Raw genomic sequence first — 23,646 nt, forward strand, 5'->3', positions numbered from 1 at the left:
CGCCTTGTCCCCACCCGCGACGACCCCAGGGATCGCGGGCAGGGTGGAGGAGACCACTGCAGCAGACAGCATGGCCGGGGCTGCCCCGGCTCTGCTCGCAGCGTGTCTTCTCTCACTGGCAGAGGGATTCATCCCGGCCAAATTACTGTTCAGCCGAACTGTACCCCCAGCATCCCTGCAGCCTTGCACAGTACTGCACGCGCCCTCAGCATTCCTGCGGGCGTGCACAGTACAGCACAGCCCAAGGGTCCTGCTGTAAGAGGCCCGTGCACTACTATGTTTGCCTCTTGTACCCCCCCCTCAGGGGAGAGGCAGCCAGCTGCCTCGCTACGGGGCGGGGAAAGTATAGTTTAATTTCGCTGTGGCCACTTGTGCATTCAGTTTAGCATAGTTTTTGTGTTCAGTTTTAAATATAAGAAACCAACAACATGCTGCCTCCAATTCAAAATTATTCTTTTATAACTTGAAAAGAGTAAATCCATTTGCAAACTTTGCAGTAAATCCCAATAAAGTTTGGAAAAGGAGCGGAAAACCACATACATGAATTTATGCAAAACACCTAAAAATTAAAAAGTATCTGTCCCTATACAAAAAACTGTCCCCACCATTTGTAAGACAATATAGCCACCATAAACCCATCCTTACAACTTACCTAGTTTTCAGACAAAAGTGCACAATTTGCAATTTTCATGAATCCCACAGGATTCACCTAGTACACATTTTTAAATTCCTTGGATTCCCCAGAAACCCATAGTAGCAGCAAATCTTAAACTTACCCCTAGTCATTACCTATTTATTTCAAATTGGAGTAATGATTGCACCAAAGGAAACTATCATTTCTGTGAACTCAGGGCAACCCGATCTATAAACATATGTCAGTGGCTGATGGCCAATTATAATTTAACCACTAATGTTGAACTTGGAACAGCTGTGGCATGTGCATCCTCTCTATACAGGAAATGAGAGACTTTATTTCAGTTTACACCTTTCCTTGTGCTTCTTCTAATTTTCGCTGTGCACAATTTAGCAGAGTGGTCTGGTCACTCAGCTTTTTAAAAAGGAGAAAGGATGAAAGTATTTCTCCCAATGGTTACTTTATGCTTCTACTTATTCCTGACCTCCATAGTTACCGGTAAGTACATTTCATGAACTTGCTTTAGTTTAGTAGCAAAATCTGGCCATTTGACACTGCAATTTTTTTGCAGCTTTGATATCTCCTATAGATCAGTAAACTATTAGTATTGGCTAATTTTTTAACCCGTTGGACTCAACTGTATTCTTTCTCTTGCCCTTAATTGTAATGACTGATTAGTCCCTTTGTGTTGTTCTTTATACTTAGACAAACACAAGCAGTATGTCAGAGCATGCACACACATTGTAAGTTAATGTATTGCAAAATGAAGAAAATCAAAGCAGGAACCCTATATAGAGATGGTGGTAGGATCGAGGGTTGGGATCTCTCCAACTGGACCAAGAAGATCACAGCAGGGGGCTGCCCGCTCCTCCTCCCTTACCTCTCTATAAGTCAAAATGCCTGTGTGTGCAGCACCTAACATTTGTACGGGGCAAAGCATAGGCTTCTTTTGTCTTTGGGTATCTTCCATCAACCCTGCAGTAGTAAAGAATGTAGTCATTTAGTAACTTGTGTATATGATTGTCAAAGATAGTATCCATTCCAGTTATTACACAGTCAGCCTCATAAATGGAACCGACCCCTTCATGGTGAAAAGTAAAAAGGTAGTCTAACTATCCTCCAAAGTCTTCAAGAATTTTGCCAAACCCAGAAATTAAATAGTAATAATACAACAATGAGTCAGAAGTAACATGGGTTTTCCAATGAAAAATATAGATGATAAATATATTTTGCTGTGTGGAAAATATTCATACAGTATGGTATAGATCATTCCTATTTGCGACCTATTCACTATACAGGGGATCTCTAATTATAAGAATCGCAAGTAGATACAAAAGAAGAAAACATTATGTTTTCCAACACGTTTCGCCTGATGGCTTCCTTAGGGGGCTTGTGGTGAGTGTTAAGTTGCAGCAGGTTGTAGGGTATTCTAAAAGGGATTCCTCAATGGTAAACATAAGTAAAAATCTACATGATCCTCTAGCTGGTACATTCACTCCACTGCGCCTCCATCTGCCAGACTCTGCACCCCACTGGATACTTTTTCAACACTATGTATCAGACAACTATGTGGATTTTGACTTATGTTTACCCCTGCTTCTTCTGCATCATTTTCTTAATATAGAACCAACCCCTTACCTTCCCTGAGCGAGCCAAGTTCATATTTATTTGTGTGCAGATCACATTGGAAGTATTTTATCAGCTTGCATTATAATTAAATAAAAAAAGCTGCGTTATAGGCAGATTCTTTATCGCAGAAGAGGTAGGAGATTTCTTTTCTGCAATAAAAAAAACTTACCTGCCTGTTCAAAATATTTTGCAGCCCTCCAAAACCCATATACTCTTTTTTGGGTACACCGCCTCCTGACATTAAACACTTCCAGGGCTCCTACTCCAAATGGGTTCTCCCAAGCATAACCCAAAAATATTCCTCAAGGACCACAAACTGCCAATCCCAAAAAAACCACAAACCCCCATTCTCGTACCCTCTGTTGGGAGGTTGGGTGGGGAACTTTCGTCCTCGCTGTCCCAGTAAGAGATACCCTCTAATTCCTATTTTCTTATTTTCCCTTTTTCTACTCCCCATCCCGCCAATTCCCCACCACCAATTACCTTTCCATTCCGATCCTCCTGTGCACATGCAGACCCCCAGCCTACATTCCACTATGTTACCTTCATCTCCAGGCCTTATTTTACATGGAGACCACCAACTCACACCTTATTTCTCTACACACCTATGGTTCACCACACTACAATGATTTACCCTACAAAACATTTACCAAGAGCCTTGCCCTCCAAGACCCCAACAACCCTCAATTCACACACCCGCTTCCGTCCCCCTGACAAAGCACCAAACTGAGGCATGGGTGGGTGGGAAAACATTTCCTAAGCTACAATGTTCTAGCCCCTTCTTTTCACCTATCCTTTATACTTTTACCCCATTCAGGCTCCACCCAAAACAGTCTGACCCCACCAATCCCTTCCTAACCTCACCTTGACCTCTCCTTCTCTCTTTTCTTGCTGCAGGCTTATGTTTACTTTCCTTAAGCTCCAGTTAACCAGCAGATAAAAAAAAGAATGTAAATACAATTTTACTTGCCAACAGATTCCATTCAGTTGGGTCGTACAGGTGACCTACTGTTTCACGTTCCTTGGTGGGGAGGTCTTGTGATTGGACAGTTCAAGGAAACAGCTCATCTCTCTTGTTCTTTCTTCCTTTCAGCATGATTCTTACACTATAGCACCTCTGATTGGCTTGTTTTGTTGCTTCTACCCCCCATTTTCTGCACTGTACTGTACTGGGAATCACAAGAGGGTGATAAAAGTGAATACTGAGCTGCATTCATTTGTGTCTTTTATGTTTGGCTGGAGTTCAGCTTTAAAAAAAACTCAATTTTTCAAACTCAATATTCAAACTAATCATTATCTTCGATATAACATAAAGAAATTACATGGAAAAGCACAATTCATGCCATTGATCACAATAGTAAAGAATAATAAATTCTGTACTCCTCAGACTATGTCAAGATGGATTGGCTACAGACTTACCAAGGTTCCACTGATGGGAATATTACTTATTGGAGTTCCATAGAGATAGAAGGCATTCAGGTAGCAGCTACCTACAACACTCCAGTGTTTGTATTCAAGAAGAGCTGGGCAAAGGGAAAGGAGAGCGACGATTACTGGAGCACATTCAATATATTTCTAAACAAATACTTCTCTGCTTTCATTTTAAAACTCAATGAAATCAGGAAAAACTACGGGATTACAGGTGAGTGAGCTTCAGGAGAATAAAATATAGCTTTGTGTTAGTTTTTTCACCTTCCTCTGGATCATCTGTGCATATAACTGCACGCGTAGATTTCTGTCAAGAATAAGCATGTTTTATAGGTGATGTAGGTTTTATAGCATTGATTTTTCACATTTCTTTCTTGTGGTTGAACTTGATGGATTTGTGTCTTTCTTTAGTCCCTAGCTATGTAAGTATGTTACTGATGCTTTGTTTCTTTATTACTGTAATGCATCAGGCTGCATCAACACGTGTGAGTCTATATTATATTTGAATATTCTATTCTGCTGCCAGCACAGGGATAGGAGAAAATGCTGAACTCAGATAAAATCCTTTAAATTGCATTCCTTAAAGGGAACCTTTTACCACAATTTTTTATTTACACAAACAGGTAGATAAAAAAATGTTTTTTTTTTCTAAACATTTCTTTTATTTAACTATAAGGGGAGATCTCACCCCTTCTGTCCTGTTGGTAAAGACTGAATGGGGAGGGCACATCCAACGAGACGTATGTACCCCAGGAGGCTGCCGGCTGTTCCTTCTGATCTCGGGCATGCACAGAAGGGGCTTCTACTGTAAAAGGAAGTGTAAATCTCACGCCTGTGCAGTGTCAGATTGGGTGGCATGGTAAGAAGAACCTGGAAGAAGAGGAAAAAGATGGCTGTGCCTGGTGTCCAGTCTGCGTCAGAACAAAGAAGGAAGATGATGTGGTGCCAACCAACTGGACAAGGATCGCAGAGAGATTGACGCCTTTCCATCTATAAAGTTATGTTTTGGTAATATAGTTCTGCTTTAAAGATATATGTTGGTTTATCTAATCTTTATTTGAATTAAAAAAAGGGGTTTCCCCTTTTCTAACCAGACTCTTAAATGTTTGATCCCTTGTAATTTAGGGATTTAGGGAATTAGAGACATCTTCCACCTTTTTGTACTTTTTAGAATAACATAACACAACAGGAAAAATAAATGTAAACATGAACCACACCTACACTAAGCTCTGTGTATTAAAACATAACATGAAACAGCAAAATAATAAATACAGTTTAAAAAATAATTCAAATATAAACAAAAAAAAACTTGTTTTGTGAATGCTTGATGTTTTATGAATCATCCTTAACGCAAACTATTGTAACGGCTCTAGAGATCCTGAAAATTTGTTCTGAAGGTAACTTCGAATTTTTCTATCACAGGTGTGTTCACCGTCCAATGCTTTCTACGATGCACCACAATCTTCAATGACACCGAAGGCTTTACTTACAGGCTGGCTAAAGAAGGACAATCTGTAGTGCACCTAAATTTGACAACAAGAATGTGGGAAGCAGAAAACAGCCAACCTTTAGCCAAGGCTGCACAGAAAATCTTGCAGGAGGATGCTGACATTATGAAGCAGATAGCAAATAACTTACAGAACTTGTGTCAAGAGCTTGCCCAAATATTTTCGTCGTCTGTAAAGGAAGCCTTCTCAAAAAAGTGTGAGTAACATATTGAAAGCTTCAAGGAAAAAAAGGGAAAATGCCTGCAGTTGTTCCTTTCTGCCAATAGATCTCACTAGTAGGGATGGGCGAGCGAGCAAATTCGGCCGTTCTCGCCTACCGAAATTGTAAGCGAGATGGGCCGGTGTAAATTCACCAATCGACCTCAAATTTAAAAAAAAAAAAGCGGGCTGTGCTGATTAATGAATGCAGCGTGGGCTACATTCATTGATCAGCTCAGTGTGTAATCCCCGGCACTAGAGGTTAAATAGGGACAAGTCTCCCCATTCACAACCTCTTGTGCTAATGGCTGAAAGCTTTCCTCAGCCAATCAGGGAGCACTAGAGGTTTTAAACGTCTAGTGTTTTGAACCTCTAGTGTGAGAACAGTGTGCGATCCGTGGCACTAGAGGATAATTAACCTCTAGTGCCCTGGGGATCACAAACAAGAGGATTCCCAGCAAAATAGGTTCGACGAAATTTCCCTGAACCATCGGAAGTTCGAGGAAGATTTGGCTCATCCCTAGTCACTAGTCTATGGAGATGAAAGACGCATCATCCAAACCTAGGCTGTCATAGGGGGTGAGGGAGTGCTGGTTCTAATATACTGAAGACAACAACACAAAAATTCTAAACTAATTAGTGGGAGTCAGGGAAGGAAACCCTATGTCCCACATAAATTTGTAGGTACTAGATGTTTTGTTGAGGATCTAGAATAGATAAACCAGTAAACCTCGAACAACTATCCTGTATTCTAATAATAACCTCTTTGATTTCCTCATGTTCATTTTATTTTAGTTTGCAAATGACCTGACTCATTCCTAGTTTGCTGGATCATCCAGGTTATACACATATGCTACAAACATTACATACCACATATGTGTCCCTATATTCTCACCACTATTGTCCTTCCTGTAATCTATAACATGGAAATGACTATGCTCATCCAAGTCCCATATGTGTCTTTCCTATTGTAACGTGTCTTGTTTTCCCTTCGTGTGTCTCAGTCCAGCCTCAGGTCTTCATTACCAGCCAATCCTCGGGTACAGAGGTCATGTGTATGGCGACCGGCTTCTATCCAAGGCCAATAAATGTAAGCTTGTGGAAAGAGAACAAAATGGCGGATATGATGTTAACTGAGACTCTCCCTAATGGAGATGACACTTACCAGATAACGGTGCTGACCAATATAGACAGTACAAAACAACAATGGGTCTACTGCCGGGTAGAACATAGCAGCTTGAAGGAGCCGATCATAGTCTATCTGGGTGGGTGATCTACAAATCATGTGTAAATTGTATGGAAAAATATCCATAGGGAACTTATGAAATGTTCCAAGGCGCGTGACCTCCCCTGATTGTTACATCCAGCTCTGTTCTCTTGGTTGTTATCAAACATACAATATTATTTATACAGCGCCAACATATTACATAGCGCTGTACAATGTCCATAGTGATGTCACAAAGGAGCTCACAATCTAATGTCCCTACCACAGTCATATGTCTTTAATATAGGCAAAGGTCAATTTTAGGGGAAGCCAATTAACCTGTGGGAGGAAACCGGAGAATCTAGAGGAAACCCACAAACACAAGGAGAACCTGCAAACTCCATGCAGATAGTGTCCTGGCCGAGATTCAAACCTGGGACCTAGTGCTGCAAAGGCCAGAGTGCTAACCACTGAGCCACCATGCTGCCCACAATATGTGTATTTAACCAAAAAGAAGAAAACTATAGTTGTTTATTAAGGTTTAACACATTTTGTGATTTAACACCTGACCTTTTTTTAATTTTCTTTGCAGAAAAGAAACATCACACATCAAATGGCCTGTTCATAGGGATCAGTGTTGTGATTGTTGTGGCTGTAGTCGGCCTGGCATATTTGGTGGTGAAGCTCAGAAAGCGCAGGTGAGATGGAGTTACCTCCAAACAAGAAGTCCAATCTATTCTTGCTTCAAATAGAACCACCCAGGTCCATTGGTACTTCACTTAAAATGGACCCATCACTGGGAGAATAATGAAATAATTTGAACTGCTGGATATAAAGCCGTTTGTTCGGTTTCTGTAGTCCCAGCATGAAACAAGCATGCAGATATCTATGGGGCAAGTAGGGGAAAAAATTGTGTTTCTGTGATTAGTATACATGGCAAGGTGAATGCCAATTAAAGACTGGCAAGCACATCTCTGGAAACAGAAGTCACACATTTGTCAGGAAGTGGCACCTTCTGGTACCAAAATGTAATAATTCTCCTTTGGGTTATTGCTGGTGAGATTCTGCATGTAGCATTACGCCCGAGAAGGGCAGTTCAGTGGGATGGGAAATCAGTAAATGGAAAAGCTAAAATCAAATCTCAACACGTTTTATAGCACTAAAAAAAATCATTTTTTCATTAAACATCATTATATCATATTTTTCTGAAACAATGGCCCTGATTTATGAAAACTCTTCAAGACTAGAGAAGATAGACTGTCATAGAGGAAAATAGGTGATCCAGTAAACCTGAAAGGGATCTGGTCCAAGATTGAAAACATTTTAATAATATTATTTTTAATAATAAACAAAATTTATATAGCGCCAACCTATTACGCAGCGCTGTACATTAAATAGGGATTGCAAATGACAGACTAATACAGACAGTGATACAGGAGGAGAGAACCCTGCCCCAAAGAGCTTACAATCTAGTAGGTGGGGGAATTTCACACACAATAGGATGGGAGATATGTAGTGGTGGGAAGTAGTGGTGGTTTCAAAAGACAGAAGAAGACGGGTAGGCAAGTTTGAAAAAATGGGTTTTGAGCGCTCTTTTGAGCAGAAAGTAGGAGCAATTTATTTACCAAATAATAGCAAATGATTAGGATTCCATTGCAGGTTTGCAGGATCTCCCAGGTTCTCCTGTGATGGTCTATCGTTTATCAGTGAGTGAAGAGTTTTCATAAATCAAGCTCAATGTGTGGCCACTTAAGGGAACTCACAAATAGCCATATGTGACATTCTAACAATGAAAATGAGAGTGTAAGTACTGAGGGTATGGGAGACATAAATGGGACAGGTGGTGACTAAAATATTCTAATGTTACAAGAGCTGTATAACTTGCAACACATTCAAAATGTTGGAACAATGTATATTTGATACAACATGGACTTCTCAACTGACATGATCCAGAGGAAGGCAAAAAAAAACCTTATGTCGGCTGGTGCAATTTAATCCAACAGAGGGAAAACAAAATTTCCTTCCTGATCACAATCAGATGTTCCCTGGATCAACTACCTCTGCTGTCTTTATCACTTGGGTATATTCTATGCTTCTAGAAAAGCATTCAGCTCCATGCAGATGGACTGAGCCGCCCCAATCCTGGAGCACTTTCTTCCTAGCTTGGTCATGGTCTATATAGTCTTTCCTTTATTGGCTGGCAAGGAACCATGGAGATTATTTGATGAGATTGTCACTAACCCCACAAGGAATTGCTTTATTCTTTTTTTAGAATGTGTGATTAGAAGAAAGAATGGCAAAAGGGATGAAGTTTAAATTTGATTCCAAGGTTGGTTCAACTGGACATTGCCATAAACCACCCTTGCCAACCACCAGTCAATAGGAACTCTGGCTGGACCTTGCCAGCCAAGTGATTTGGCTTCAATGAGTTTACTGGATTCAAACACAAAATATTATAAGAAATTATTCCAACTATGCACCATTAATTGATGCCACATCTCCTTAATAGTGACAATATTTAAGGAAAAGCAAAGAAGATTGGAACTTTTCAGGCATCATCCACCTTTTGAATTAGTTTAAAAATGGCAGCAAAACTTTATTTGATTGGATAACCACCAATATAACATATCGCTTTTTTAAAACAGATTTTACAGACGATCAAAGACTTTAAAAATCAATTTGACTACAACAATAGGACATTACATTGTCTTAGTCATTCTTGACGCGTTCCAAGGACCTAAGTCTGCTTCCTCAGGATACACATATGAGCCTGGAATGCAGAGAAGCAATGTAAGCCCTGGGGTTTCCCCAAAAACAATAATGACAGCTGTGGATACACAAGAAGGCAACAAGGGGGCCGGGAAAGCAGTGAGCACCAGCAGCACCTATTCAGTTCAGGATCAAAGAGAGAATTCTATGCTGATGTATTTAATACCATTTGTATATATCTCAGCCCTCTTGCTGCCCTTTTGTGTATCCAGAGCTGTATTGTTTTGGGGGAAGCCCGAGGGCGTACGTTGGTTCCCTGCATGCCAGTCTCATATGTCTGTCCTGAGGAAGCCGACTTAGATTCTGCAAAACGCGTCTATAAAACTGCGAAACTGCTTACATGTTTTTTATATTTAACAGAAGATATGATTCCATCATTGGGACAACCATGGACAGACTATCCTGGAGGAAAACACATGGAGATGGACTGGGGCCAAGCACAGACTGGGACCAGACACAAATTTTCTGCAATGGGGAACAAAGTTTGGGGTCCTGCACACATCTCCCTCATTCTTAGTTCATGTTCAGTATATAATATGAGCAATATAATGTACATATCAGGGGGTTTTACTTTTCATGTACACTTTTTTTATTCAAAATATGTATTTCTCAATAAATGACAGTCAATTGTATTTTATATATGTGCAAATTTTTTAAACATGAATGTGAAGGTATAGTATAGCGCACACTAGTGGAGAGAATCATGAATGGATGAGATTGTGAAACGGCATGGAGATCTCACCATCATAGCACAGGTGGTATTGGTCAACGCATGATCCAACCTAAGCTTCATTGCTCAGGACATAGCTCTAATCCTGTTTGGGCTTCCACATTATTTACCTATCAGGGCTTTCTATTTCCTTTGATTGGATTCATCTTTATCTGGATGGGATGAACTTCTACCACACTTCTACTTGGATGATTCACAAATTGTTCCTTTGTTATTTAGCCCAGTGGTGTCCTGTTGTCCCTGCGCCCCCAGCATCCGTATATCAGTGGAGTGTAATCTTGAAACTACAAGTTCAACTTTGTTATCCAACCTGCCAATCATTCCTGAGGAAGCAGCTAAAATTGCTGCGAAACGCGTCAAACGAAAACCCTCCACTGTACAATGAATTTGTGAGAGATTTTCCGTTTGGAGGGGTGAATTATTGTTTCAAAAGGTATTGATAATATTGAGATCTATTAACCATAGCTATACTGATGCTGAATTGGTTTTTTGGAACACATTATCTTGAAATGTTTGAAATAAAATGTTGTTATATGATATTAGTAAGCCCTTGAAAGTCCTGCTTTTCTGAACCTCTCTGTTCCAGTTCTTCCAAAATAAGCTTCATTGTCACCCATCTGAGCAGTTGGGAAACAGAAAAAGAGCATTGTTACCCTGTAAAGGGAAGTGCCTGATCATAGACCTTCATGGCAGGATCACCTGGAATTATTTGAAGTCTATCATAGCACTGACCCATTGGTTCACAGAATATGTGCCAGGTAAAATGAATGGCTATATTTAGACATTTTGCTCCCCTAGGCCAGTTTGCTTGTGCCCCCCCCCCCAACAATACCAGTCTTTGTTAAAGGGGGGGGGGTAGAATGGGAAAGGGGACAGAGAAGGCAAAAGTGAGAGACAAAAACAGTGAGGGAAGGAGGAAAAAAAGAAGTGGGGATGGAGAGGGAAGAGAGGGGATGAGGAGAAAGAGGGGGGAAGATATAGGGGGAGAGAGGGAGACGGGGGGGAAATGAGAGAAAGAGAGAGATAAAAAAGAGAGGTAGATAGGGGAGAAAGAGGGGTATGAAAAGGAAAGAAAGAAAGAAAAGAAAGATAAAAAAGAAAAGAAAGATAAAGAAAGAAAAAGAAAAGAAAGAAAGAAAGAAAACAAAAGGAGCAAAAGAAAAGAAATTAGGAGAGGTAGATAAAAAGGGGATGAGAGAGAAAACATAGAAGGGAGACGTAGGAGAGAAGGGGGAGAAGAGAGAGGAGAGAAGGAGGGATAAGAAGGAGAGAGAGAGACAGACAGAGAGAAAGAGAGAGGGAGGGAGAGACAGAGAGGGGGAGAGAGTGAAGAGAAAGAAAGACAATGGGCCTGATTTATGAAAACTCTCTAAGGCTGGAGATGATGCACTTTCATCAGTAAAATCTGGGTGATCCAGCAAACCTGAAATGGATTTTTTTAAAAAGTGATTTGCTATTTGTTAGCAAAAGTTTTTAATCCAGGACCAAATCCAATCCTGGTTTACTGGATCACCCATCCTCACTGATGAAAGTGTATCCTCCCCAGCCTTAGAGCTTTGATAAATCAGGCCCAAAGAGAGAGAGAGAGGGAGAGAGGACAGACAAGAATAAAAAAGAGAACAGAGAAGGGGGGGTATTAGGATGGAGATTTGTATAGAGAGAGATGAATTATACATTCAAATGCAGCAAAATGTATATGATTGTGTCATCTCATGAGCCAGCATCTCAGGACAATTTTTAGACCCTCTCTGATGCCTGAACAAAGATGCTTCTATCCTTGTGGAGAGATGGAAACATTGTCAGGAGAGAACTGTGACCTGTGTGAAAGTTAATATATAGGACAGGAAATATATAAGATAAATAAGTGCTACACTTTACTTAGTATGCATACCCCTAACATGAAATCTATCAAAATGTACTTCAATAAAAAGCTCAACTCCAGGTTAATAAGCCCTTCATCAGCCACTTAAGCTATGAGTGATATATATATATTTATATATATATATTATTTTTTTATTTTTAAGTTGCATGATTGCTGGGCTATATTCAACCTGGGAGCATGAGGACATCTTGTGGCAGAAATAAGGTACTGCGGCTGCAGACAGAGCTGTTTCCTCTGTAAATTATCTGGAGGACCAGTTTGTACATTGTAAACATTCTTGAGAATTGAGCTTTGAATATCCAGTTCTATGATTCTATCTATGGGAAAAGAAAGCTAATTGCTGGATAGAGGGACATTTTTTCCAGAGGGAGACGAAGAACAATGATGTGTTCCCACTGGGGAGGGAGATCAGGTTCCGCCATGTCCGCCATTCCGCCTACATATATAATTCCTGTCCTGGGCGGAATTCATGTTGGAAACTATGTTCTTATAGAAATCCCTGAATTTCAATTTATCTATAAGATACTTTATTAGCAGATTTTAACTTTCAATTGACACTGGTTTAGAGGGACTTTTCCTTTTCAGAACCAAGTCCCTCTATCCCCCTTTCCTTCCCAGTTACCCCATATATATAAGATGTCATGTAATAAAGGCCCCCTTGGTTCCAATGGCAGTGCAGACACCTTTCTATTATGTATTATTGTTGTTATTATTATTATTATTAATAATAATAATAATAAACAGTATTTATATAGCACCAACATATATTGCAGTGCTGTACATTAAATAGGGGTAGCAAATGACAGACTGATACAAACAATGAAACAGGAGCAAAGGACCTTGCCGAAAGCTTACAAGCATTTGCTTTTCAATTCCCATAATAAACACATCTGATGGCGGCTGATAAAAGAAATAAAGCGTCTCTCCTCTGATTGGTTACAGTTTAACCACCATAGCTGTGTTCTTCGGCTTTTCTATATGAGCCGGAGAAGAAGATGAGACATTATGTGTCTCTGGGGGTAGAATACACATTTTATTACTATGGTTCTCTTTGGCTTGTACAACATTTCGAAGTATAATGAAAATCCTTATCCCATCCTAGACTTTCCCCTCCAATTATTCCTGAGTGTTGGTACAATGTGTAAGGAAACTCAATAAACTTCCATTCCTTGTTTTTCTTAGTACATTTTAAAAAAAATTTCAGGTAATGGAAAATTTTATTTAAGCACATTACAGACGTGTCAGTACTAGCACATTGTGATATACATGATATTAGGTATAAGAAGCTGTAAGGAAATATACCATCATAACATTCTAATTGTCTTCTCTGTAATCTCGTCATTAGTGTTGGTTGAATATCTCACTATTCGATTCGACGGCTATTCGATCGAATAGTGAGAAATTCTCCGGGTGTTAAAATGCCGAATTCAAACATCATTGAAATAAATAGTGTGAGAATTTGGGTTTTTTTAAGGGTTTTTTAAGGGCTGCAAGAGCAATCAGATGGCTCCTGCATTCCTTTACTTGTTGGATGTGTTCTTGTTCTTCTTCTATCCAACAACACAGAGTACAGCGCTGTAGCAGCGATTGCTCTTGCCGCACTTTGCTACTACTATGTATTCTTAGATAGAGTTTCTCTATCCAACAACACAGGGCACTACAGGTAATGAATGGGGACAAGTCTCTATTCATCACCTGTAGTGCCCAGACATTGTGGTGGAACTGCAGAGGTAATCTTCAGTTCAGTTTCCCACGTGAGGTCACAATGTAGCTGAACTGCAGATTACCTCTGCAGTTCCACTACGATCTCCGATGAACAAGTCCCCATTCATCACTTATAGTGCCCGGAGATCACGCAATGACAGGAGGATTCCCATGGCTGCACAGCCCCAGGAATCAAAGTCATTGTGGGAAAACCTGTAAAAAAAAAAAAAAAAAAAAAAAAAGTTAGTTAAAAAAATTACAAACTCTCAATAAATTACTTTAAAATTCATTTTTAACATTTTTTTCCCGAATTTTTATTGTCCAATCGCGTGTTTTTGGGGTCGGGTCTATCCAAATTCGAACAGCCATATTCCGGTCAAATATAAGGACAACCCGAATTCGAACACCAACACTACTCATCATTCACAATAAAGATCAGCTGAGCAGCCTTTAATCTGATCACGTTGCCTCCTGGCAGTCCTGGCCATTCCAAAGATTAAGACAAATTAATACCACTATTTCTGCTCAGTTTAAACTCCCATGTTAATAGTTTTAAATGGAAAGTAATTCTGGGACCTCCACAGAAGATGTCGCTTTGCATAAAAAAAAAACGCAGAATACTGTACAATGCAAAGCATCCAAGCAAATCTATAGAGCATGCATTGGCTGTATAGCAGTAATACCTTTTATTATTATTATTATTATTTGTTGTTAGATCTGGTCCCTGTTTCTTCTTTCCTAATTTTTAGTGATTGGAATGATGAACCGCATTTACATGCTGCATGCAGCATCTGAAAAACAACAACATTACTGCAAGCAAGCGCCTGCAATAAATTGGAAAAACAAAATCCATTTGTTCCAATATTACCCTTTATTAAAGTGGTGGCTAAAGGAAAATACTCACAGTGGTTCTGCCTGCGGTGTGTGAAAGCTGGTGCAAAGCATTTCAGATTGAAGGGAAGATCAGCTTTTTCACCATCAGATTTGTAATGCTTTTTTTTTATTTTGCTTGTATTTGCATTTCAGAAATCAAAAACTTTTCACAAACACATTTTAAAAATCATACATTTTAATGACCATGATTAGATAAAAATGATTTGGAACCTAAAAGCTTGTAACAAAGCAAATATGGCAGAATTACTCATTAAAATATTATTCCTCCTGTAGAAAATTTAGTTTCTTTAATACACATTTCTTTCTAAAAAGGAAACAATAAAGACAAAGCCAATGACAGTAGGATAAAAGTGAACCTGTCTTTAAAAAGCCAATCAGCAGGCAGTGGTGTGCCATGACCTACCTGTACTTTTGTAGTGGATACCATAAATCTTGCTGTGCACAATATGTGTAAAAATGGTAACTTAATAGCCAGTTGTGTCAAATTTAGCTTTAATGTCCTGGGTCGATGATTTAAATAAGTGATAAAGCCATCAATGAAATAAGGTAGCCCAGTCCTGGTTTACATTTAGTTATATGGTGGCTCATCATGAGCTTCTTTAATAAAAAGAGACAAATATTCTGCTCCCTATGGTAAAGTGTTGGCCCGGTGCTGTTGGTGATGGGATTCTGGTGGAGGTTCTGGTGTCTTGGAAGTGGTTTCACCATATCTGTATAAGAAAACAACATTGTGGATTGATGGAGATCATACTACTGTGCAGTGATGGCTCTACACCAGAGTTTCTCAAACAGGGTTCCTCCAGAAGTTGCTAGAGGTTCCTTAAACAATGAGCAGTTTGTACCTCACAGTCAGTTTAACCAACACCAATGATCTTTTTTGATATCGGTAAGCGTGATATTCTTTTCACTGGTCAGCAATGTAAGAGGAATTCTTCCTACTGACCATCAAACAAATGTAATGTAAGCTGTGGATATAGTAATTATAGCCAGGGTTCCCTGGGACCTGAAAGGTATTTCAAGGGTTCCCCCCGCGTTAAAGAGCTTGAGAAACACTGTTATAGGTTCTTGTATTTAAAGAATCAATCCCAACCTGAGTGGCAGCCATTGAAATGAATGTTTACAGTTAGTTCTTCTTCTCCATTGTTCTTCACTGGGAAGCCATACCCAACCCAAAAGTTCTTGCCATGTTCAGCTCATTCAATTTCCATGGCCATTCCATACTCATGCCATCCTCTAGTGTTTAGGTAAGTGGCTGACATTTAGGGTATTTGTGGGTACATTTATGGGGCAGCTTTACTAAAGGTGAGCTTGTTCTAAAAGCAGTGCATTGAATAGGGGTAAAATCTCTGAAAAGCCGCCATCAGCACACCAATGCTTGGCCAACTTTTACTGAATCCAAATCTCCTGGTATCAGCCCACAGTGCCTGGTCCAGTATTTTATTGGTTGATAGCTCTACTGTGACATTATCAGACACTGACCTATTAAAAACAAATTAAAATATAAAGTAACTACAAAGCATATAAATTAGATAAATTATACATACACATTGTTACTACCTATAACATTTATTGGAGGGATTGGTGACGGGTCGAAGGGATTGTATTTCTTCACTGTGATTAAAAAGACTGGCGGGTTGTGAGAGTCATTCAGGCTCGCAGAGCTTCTGTAAAAACAAATAATATTTTTTACATAGTATATACTCAAATATAAACCAACGCAAATATAAACTGATGTGCCAATTTTTACTTAAAAAAAAGAAAAACTTCATTGATTTGCACATAAACCTAAGGCAAAAAATGCAGCCATCACTGCTAATATTCAAAACAGTGATCAACAGAGCAGCCAATAAAATGCATGTGAATAAACATATCGTCATTACAAACAACAACACAGAAACAAGTAAAAACAAAGAGACTGTCAGATAACCTCATGTGCAGCTTGTCTCACGGATATTCTAACTTCAGTCACCGTAGGGACCGTGACAGCAACATTGTTGCCCACCAGTAGATGGTGCAATGAAGTTATAAACTCTTTTAGATGGAAAGCGTTTGTAATACACTTTATATGAGGAAACAGCACCAACTAGTGGCCTGAGAGAAAGGGACATCTTTGAGGTTTGTTTATAAAACGTTGATCCTGAAATTCATCGAACATTCTATGTTGAAGATTCTTCCAGCTCTATGTGTTTTCAATGTTGGTGTTTAATTCTATAGCAAATAATGTAAAATTTATTGCTTTATAAGAAAGACCACCTGGGCTTTCCTGCCCAATCATTGTCTGCCTTGATACTGAACAGAAAGGGTAGAAGGTCATAGTTGAACTTTTAATTTAGTTTTTCTGCATTTTGTAAAATTTTGGTCACTTCTTCTTCTTTAACTTCTTAGCCATCCTGAGGACAATATGACTGTCATGCATGTTCAGGTATTTACAGTGTTTGCATTAAAAAGTACATTTAATTAATGATTACTAAATACAAATCTCTATTAATTTGTGTTTTTTTTTTTATCTGCCTGGAGTTCCACTTGACTACATATATGTGTGTTAGGGGCGCTGAGGTTCTCCGTACCTTTTTTTGTCAAGTGCTACAAGTCCGAGGACGGTCAGAGAAAACAAAAGCACAGCGGTGAGTGAAGGGACGATCACTATCTCAAACGAGAGGCCCCCAGTGTCTTGCAAGAGAGAATGCTGAACCAGTTCTGCAAAGAATAAGTTACAATTCATGTGAGTCTAAAATACTGTGTTATAACAATAGCCATACAAAATCAAAATAATAAAAAAGAAATCCTAATTTTCTTTTTTTGTTATTCATTGCTGCTGATTTGAAGCCTCTGTACACACATTTTCACTTTATGGTCACAACTTGGTCTAACGTAGGTTGAAAAGACCACTTGTAGTGTGAATTAGCATGACAACCCTGGAGTACAAGTGGTGCACAAAGACAGAATGTCGTGGAATATAATAAATTAAATAACATTTCAGCTATAACCAGAAGGGGGTGAGGAGCTCCAATTTTCTTCCAAGCTTTTTTTTTTGCACAATAGATCTAGAACCAAATATAGAATAGAAGCTGTCTGTATCCTGTTCATTTCCTGATGTATAGCTCACATCTGAATTGGAACTACACATATTTTTTCTCAGAAAGGGATAGAGAAACATTACTCTAACTTTCTAAACAAAGGGTCAGTTCTTGGTCCCTTAAACTATAAGGGTGCAAATGCTCCATCACTGGTTTATTGGGAATAGGATCATTATCACTGGGGTCCGTGGGAGAAACAGTGCCCTGCATTGGGGTCAATAGATGGAGAAGTGTCCATCATTGGTGAAAACTATCTATTGTTGGTTTCAGTTGGAGGAATAGTACCAATTTGTGGTGTCAAGTTAGAGAACTAGTATCTCATCATTGTGAAAGAAATAGTGCTTTCTACTAATATTAGTGAGAGGAATAACGCCCCATCAGTGGTGTCACTGGGAGGAATATTGCTCCATCATTGGGTTCAGTAGGAGGAACATTGCCCCATCATTGTTAATGGCACCTATCATGACAATAGAACGCCTATCATTGGTATCAGTGGGGGGAAAAGTGCCTATTATTTGTGTAGGGTAATTGTACTCATCATTGGGGTCAGTGGGAGGAACAGCACCATTTACTGGCATGAGCAGGAGGAAAATTGCCCATCATTGGGCCCAGAGGGGGGAGGGAAGGTGTCCATCTGTGGTGTGTTAGGTAGCAATAGTGTTTCATTATTGGTGTCAGTGAAAGGAATTTTGCTTCATACTAATATTTAGTGGGAGGAATAATGCCCCATCACTGGTATCACCGGGAGGTACAGTGCCTGAAGGGTTTGTAGAAGGCAAGCCATGGACCAAATCAGTCCACAGTTAGCCAAGTCAAAAAACTAATTTGGCATATATAACCCGAGATCACATTTTAACACTGGACAAGTCAAGGGCTTAGTTACTTGGATAGATGTATATCTTACTGGTATACATTATATATTCCATATAAAACACATAGGGCTCTATTTATAATCCTGTGAATCTGACAATCACTGAAACATTTCAATGGCAGTAACTGATACTACACCTGGGAATGTTTTAGTGAATGTCATATTCACTGCTTTATGAACAGACCCCATAACACCCTACTTTTAGTTCTACCTACAACAAAAATGCTTAGAACAAGGTCTTGCCAAGTTTTAAGTTTCTGAGGAATTTTTTTGAGAATATGGGTGCGCCAACGGAAATGGAAATATATCCCTTTGCCCTACCACAATGTACTTACTCCAGTGTTGTCTCACCACCACTTTCAGGCTGCTGTGGTTGACCTCGCAGGTATATCGATCCTCTGTAATTGGTGTTATATTGAGAGTGGATAGGGTCAGAAAGGTTTGGTCTGGGAAAGGTAGGGTCACTTTCTGGATCTTCTCCTCTGGTACCTGTCCCCCATTTATCCACCACTTCAAGGAGATGTCCTTGGGTCACTATTTACCAGCACTACATGTCCCCCTCCTATTGTGTGATACTTGCCCCACCTCCTAGGTTGTAAGCTCTTTGGGGCAGTGTCCTCTCCTTCTCTCGTGTCACTGTCTGTATCTGTTTGCTGCAAATCTGCATTCTCTATGGTTTCTTATATTATTTCTAATTCCAGATTAACAAATATTTTAAACCAGTTAAAAAGTGGAACTAAAGTTAACCTTTCCCTTCTTTTTCTTGCCACACCAATATTACTTATATGAACAGAATAATTTTTCAAAAATATCTGAAAGAGAGAAACTTATATTGGGGTTAAGTTGCATGAAAGATTGACTGTTTGCAAAGTAACGTGAATTATTGCCTAGCAAAATGTTACTATTTTATTGAATTTCTGCTGACTTCCACCATCCAATCATATGCAAAGACATTTTCGGTATTCTTTGCAAAGAGAACTATCACTGAATAAGCGAATAAGTGAATTATCCCTGCAAGGTCATAAAGCACCTTAGTAAGTGAACAGTCTATAGTCTATAGCATTCTATCACATTCACATTGACAGGTAAAGTAGAATACATATCAGGTGATATTTGATGGCCGACAAATTATATCAAACAATTATTTTATCTGTTCCTGAATGACATTTCATGATCCTCAGAAACTCTCATTTTCCTACTCACCTTGGCTGGAGTTCAGCCTGTTATTCAGAGCCTGTAAATATATTTGCATGTTTCGCTGATAATTTATCTCACGCAGGTTCATTTTCCATAGGTTGACACCGGCGTTCTTAAACCAGGGAGCTCGGACTTCCAGGAGCCAGGTATGGCTGTCGTACCAGTATAGGGTCACACCGTCCATTTCTCTTCTTGTGGAGTACAGGGGAAGACCTGGCAGAGGCTTACTAAGGACCGTTGTGAAGAATATGTGAGTGTGTCTGTCTGATGGGGAAAAAGAATTGTACTATTGTTATAATCATCTTTTATTGTTGTCAGCGATGCTTATTTTTGTTGATGTTAATAACAACATAGCACAAAAAAGATCGAATTAGCGTAAATATATTAGCCCAATCATTATTATATTTATGGCTGCCATCAGAAATTGCTGGGCCCCATACTAGGTTAAAGTTCTGGGCTCCCCTCCATTATATCTAGATGTTGCAGCATTGCAAAAGTCAGGGCCCGGTACAGAAGTACCCTTTTTTCCCCTCCTGATCCCTGTATATATTATAGGGAATGAACAGAACTGGTGAATTCTAAATGCTGAGATTTTACCAGATCACATGGAAGTTAAAAGAAAAGCTTAAATATGGGAAGCATCAGCAAATGGGCATAGGGATATTGGCCACACAAATACAAAAAAAAAGTACAATTATGCGGATCTTTTCACTGCTTACAATAATATCTTACAATATATATTACAAAGGTTAATATACACCAATAAGGTAAATAATATGCTTTTACGATGCCTAGGGAGGCCATGAAAGAGAGGGCATGTGTGCCACCCCACATCCCACCTTCTTCTTCCATACCAGGCCCAATGCTTTGGGATTGCCAGGGCCACTTAACATTCATTCTCCAAAAAAGGGTGATAATTGTGGGAATTGTTGGAAGGGGCTTAGAATGAATTCTAAAAAGCTCCCTTTAATAGGTGACCTCCCATCAACATTCCATGAGAATAAGTACAGGGGTATATTAGTTCCCCTAAGCTATTCCCATAAAGAGTTCAATATAAATAACCACATTATTTGCACCCTGCGCGAAGTTCTTTTCTTGAAATAAAATCACAACTATATACCAACTGCCTTAAAAATTAAAGTTAGTTTATGTGTAAAAGCAGATGCATCATCAGTCCCATTGTCTCTCGATATAAATCCATAATCAGTGACAATGTCCCGTCACAAACTTATTAGTAAGTGAGCGGGTCCCATGCACTGTGATAATAACTTTGGGAATTACCATAATAGTAACATTTGTAATGGGCATAGTAGTGAAGAGAAGGATAGAACAGACAGGCTTTTATATCTAAAAAGTTTTAAGTTTTATTATTTTAGATTATCCTATGTTCAACTGTGCTAGGTCTATCTAACACAGTTTTACTATGCTATGATAAGCTCTTCTGGTCAGGGTCCTCTCCTCCTGTATCACTGTCTGTATTAGTCTGTCATTTGCAATCCCTATTTAATGTACAGCGCAGCGTAATATGTTGGCGCTATATAAATCCTGTTAAATAATAATAATAACAAGTTTAAAAACTAGTGTCTGGAAATGTCAACATTATCTCTGTTTCCAACGCGTTTCACCCTACTGAGCTTCGTCAGGGGATTGAGAGACTTGGTGCTGATAAATGAACAATAGAAACACAACAAATAATTCTGGTTGCAAAGAGTCAGGCTCCTATAAGAGCTACAGTGTCTTATGTAGATCAGTAAATACCAGATTGACATGACTGCTCCTATTCATTTGGATATTTTTAAGGACCCCTCCTCCCCTGTGTGTTTTCTTCTTTCCATTTTTTAGTTTTTTTTTCTTTTCACAAACCATTGTTGCTAGAAACAATCTTTTTGTGGCCGTTTCCAGTGTCAGAAGAACAAACAAGTGCGGTACACATGGCTCTGTTCAATGGATGAGTAAGCAGGCACCTCCTTCATACGGGGGCATGGCAGCTGTTCCCGCTTGGCCATGGCAGATTAATGAACAACATAGGGGGATCATTCTACACTTCCTTTTTTACTTACCAGGAAACTATCCAATATTAAATTTCCAAACTATTATGCTATCTAGTCAATATCCATCACAGATGCCACATAAGTCTGAGATTACCTAGTTTTATCTATACTCTCTTTCAATATCAAACCCAAATTTATTGATATGTTTTCATGCATATCCCTACAATTTATAATTATATATACATATTATACACCAAACATTAATAACTACAACAACTCCATCATTATTCAATCATAACACAATGTTTATTATTCTTTAACTTGATATTATTATATGAATAATGTGACTTTAATCATTCTTTCTGATATCCAGTACCATCACGGTCTCTAATACCCCCGAGGAAGCCTGAGGGCGAAAAGCGTCTGGTAATTACCTATAAAACTTACTGGTAATTACCTGTAAAACTACCAGCAACCTCTCCCCTCACCTTAAAGCGAAGGTAAAGAATCATCTTTGAATGATACAAATTTTGTCAGATTCATTTCTGTCTGGACAAAGCTCTCAGTCCCCATTGGAAATGGGAAAGGGCACGTTTGTGAAAACTAAGCTTGTACCCTTACTCCTACTCTAAATAATGCTACCACTGTCCTGTATAATGCACAATAGATATTTCATTGTCAAAACAAAACTCCTGTTTCTCTATTTCTTTGTTTAGTCACTTCCAATGGTGGCCTGAGATGACAACGGCCATTTATCTCCAGTGACAATCACTTGGCAGGGGTATGAAGCTTAAGCCAGTGGCAGAAGTAGCCAACAGCGGGCCCCTGTGCAGAACTGACTTGAGGTGCTTGTGGGGACCCCCTGTTGGCTGAGGAAAGTTTGGGGCCCTCATGTAACAGCACACTTTGCTCCTATCTATGCCCACTCCTAGCTTAAGTTCAATAATAAATATATAGGTAGTACACTTTCAGCATGTAAAGAAAATACTTGTTGATCTTGCCTAAAATGATCTTATAACCTATAATCAGGACAGAAAGCAAAACAATTATTTTTTATGTACTGTAAATGACTAATCTCATCACCCCATATAATACGAATGAAGAAAGGAAGACGTGTTTAAAGTCCAGTCTGGGTGAACAACCATGGCTCCTTCCATATATATTGGACAGATAAGCTTCCAATCCATCCAATAACAAGAAATGTGAAAGGATTTTCAGGATTGCCAGGTTAAAACTAAATGGAAAAAGCTTAAAATTCAGCCACCACATCTTAGGGTTGGTGAACTGAATAAAAAAATAAATTTGGGTTTGGATGGGTTTGTTGCCTACCAGAAGAATCAAACATTGCTTTACTAACTGAAACCATGGGTGCACATGTACAGGTTAGTCAGACTGAGACCCTTAGAAATGATTTATCATACAAAATGTATTCTAGATTACTACAGACACACTCCATACACTAATCTTACCAGCACAGACACCACAGATCCATGGAATGGCCATTAGAATTAGAAAGACGAGCTGATTCCCCATCATTGTGGAAGGTTGTCCCAGCTGAACAGATTCATCCCTTGTAATAAACGTCTGTCCTCTAATCACACGCTGAGAACTAAAGACCATTTCATATCTGGGAAACAGACAAGGTGTGTCTTTGTTTACTAAACTATCAGACTTAAAGGACAAGTTCCATTGTAGTAAATTTATCATTTAAGAAATCCCCCGCACACACACCCAAGTGTAGCATGCCATGCTAAAAACTTACCTTCCTCCCCATTCCTGCAACATTCACCTTCCTGACACTTTGCCCCTGATTCATCAATAAAATCCTCGCTCGCTGGAAGCGCGAAAGTACGCGCGGCCATCGATCACGGTTTACCGCGGTCCGGGCTCGAGTGTGCGCATACACTCGCCTCACTGCCAGCCGGATTCC

At 39.3% G+C, this 23,646-nt stretch overlaps 1 protein-coding gene and 1 long non-coding RNA gene across 3 annotated transcripts; one reads left to right on the forward strand and one right to left on the reverse strand.

Moving 5' to 3' along the window:
* Window positions 1-988: 988 nt before the first annotated feature.
* On the forward strand, window positions 989-10,637 carry LOC140343971 (antigen-presenting glycoprotein CD1d-like). 2 transcript variants are annotated; one of them, XM_072430879.1, is made up of 6 exons: window positions 989-1,132; window positions 3,651-3,905; window positions 5,114-5,395; window positions 6,402-6,662; window positions 7,194-7,299; window positions 9,731-10,637. In XM_072430879.1, the coding sequence occupies exons 1-6, from the start codon at window positions 1,069-1,071 to the stop codon at window positions 9,885-9,887; spliced, it is 1,125 nt and encodes a 374-aa protein (XP_072286980.1). In that variant the 5' UTR covers window positions 989-1,068; the 3' UTR covers window positions 9,888-10,637. The 2 variants fall into 2 exon arrangements, with proteins under 2 accessions (XP_072286980.1, XP_072286981.1); XM_072430880.1 differs by having other exon boundaries at window positions 9,734-10,637.
* A 4,027-nt stretch (window positions 10,638-14,664) lies between these two features.
* LOC140343814 (uncharacterized) lies at window positions 14,665-19,053 on the reverse strand. Its single transcript, XR_011923414.1, has 4 exons — window positions 18,864-19,053; window positions 17,148-17,277; window positions 16,125-16,244; window positions 14,665-15,290 (listed from the first exon to the last, which is right to left on the reverse strand). It is a non-coding gene; the product is annotated as an uncharacterized lncRNA (long non-coding RNA).
* Between the last annotated feature and the right edge of the window lie 4,593 nt (window positions 19,054-23,646).

The sequence above is a fragment of the Pyxicephalus adspersus genome, chromosome Z, assembly GCF_032062135.1.
Source record: "Pyxicephalus adspersus chromosome Z, UCB_Pads_2.0, whole genome shotgun sequence".
Classification (NCBI taxonomy): domain Eukaryota; kingdom Metazoa; phylum Chordata; class Amphibia; order Anura; family Pyxicephalidae; genus Pyxicephalus; species Pyxicephalus adspersus.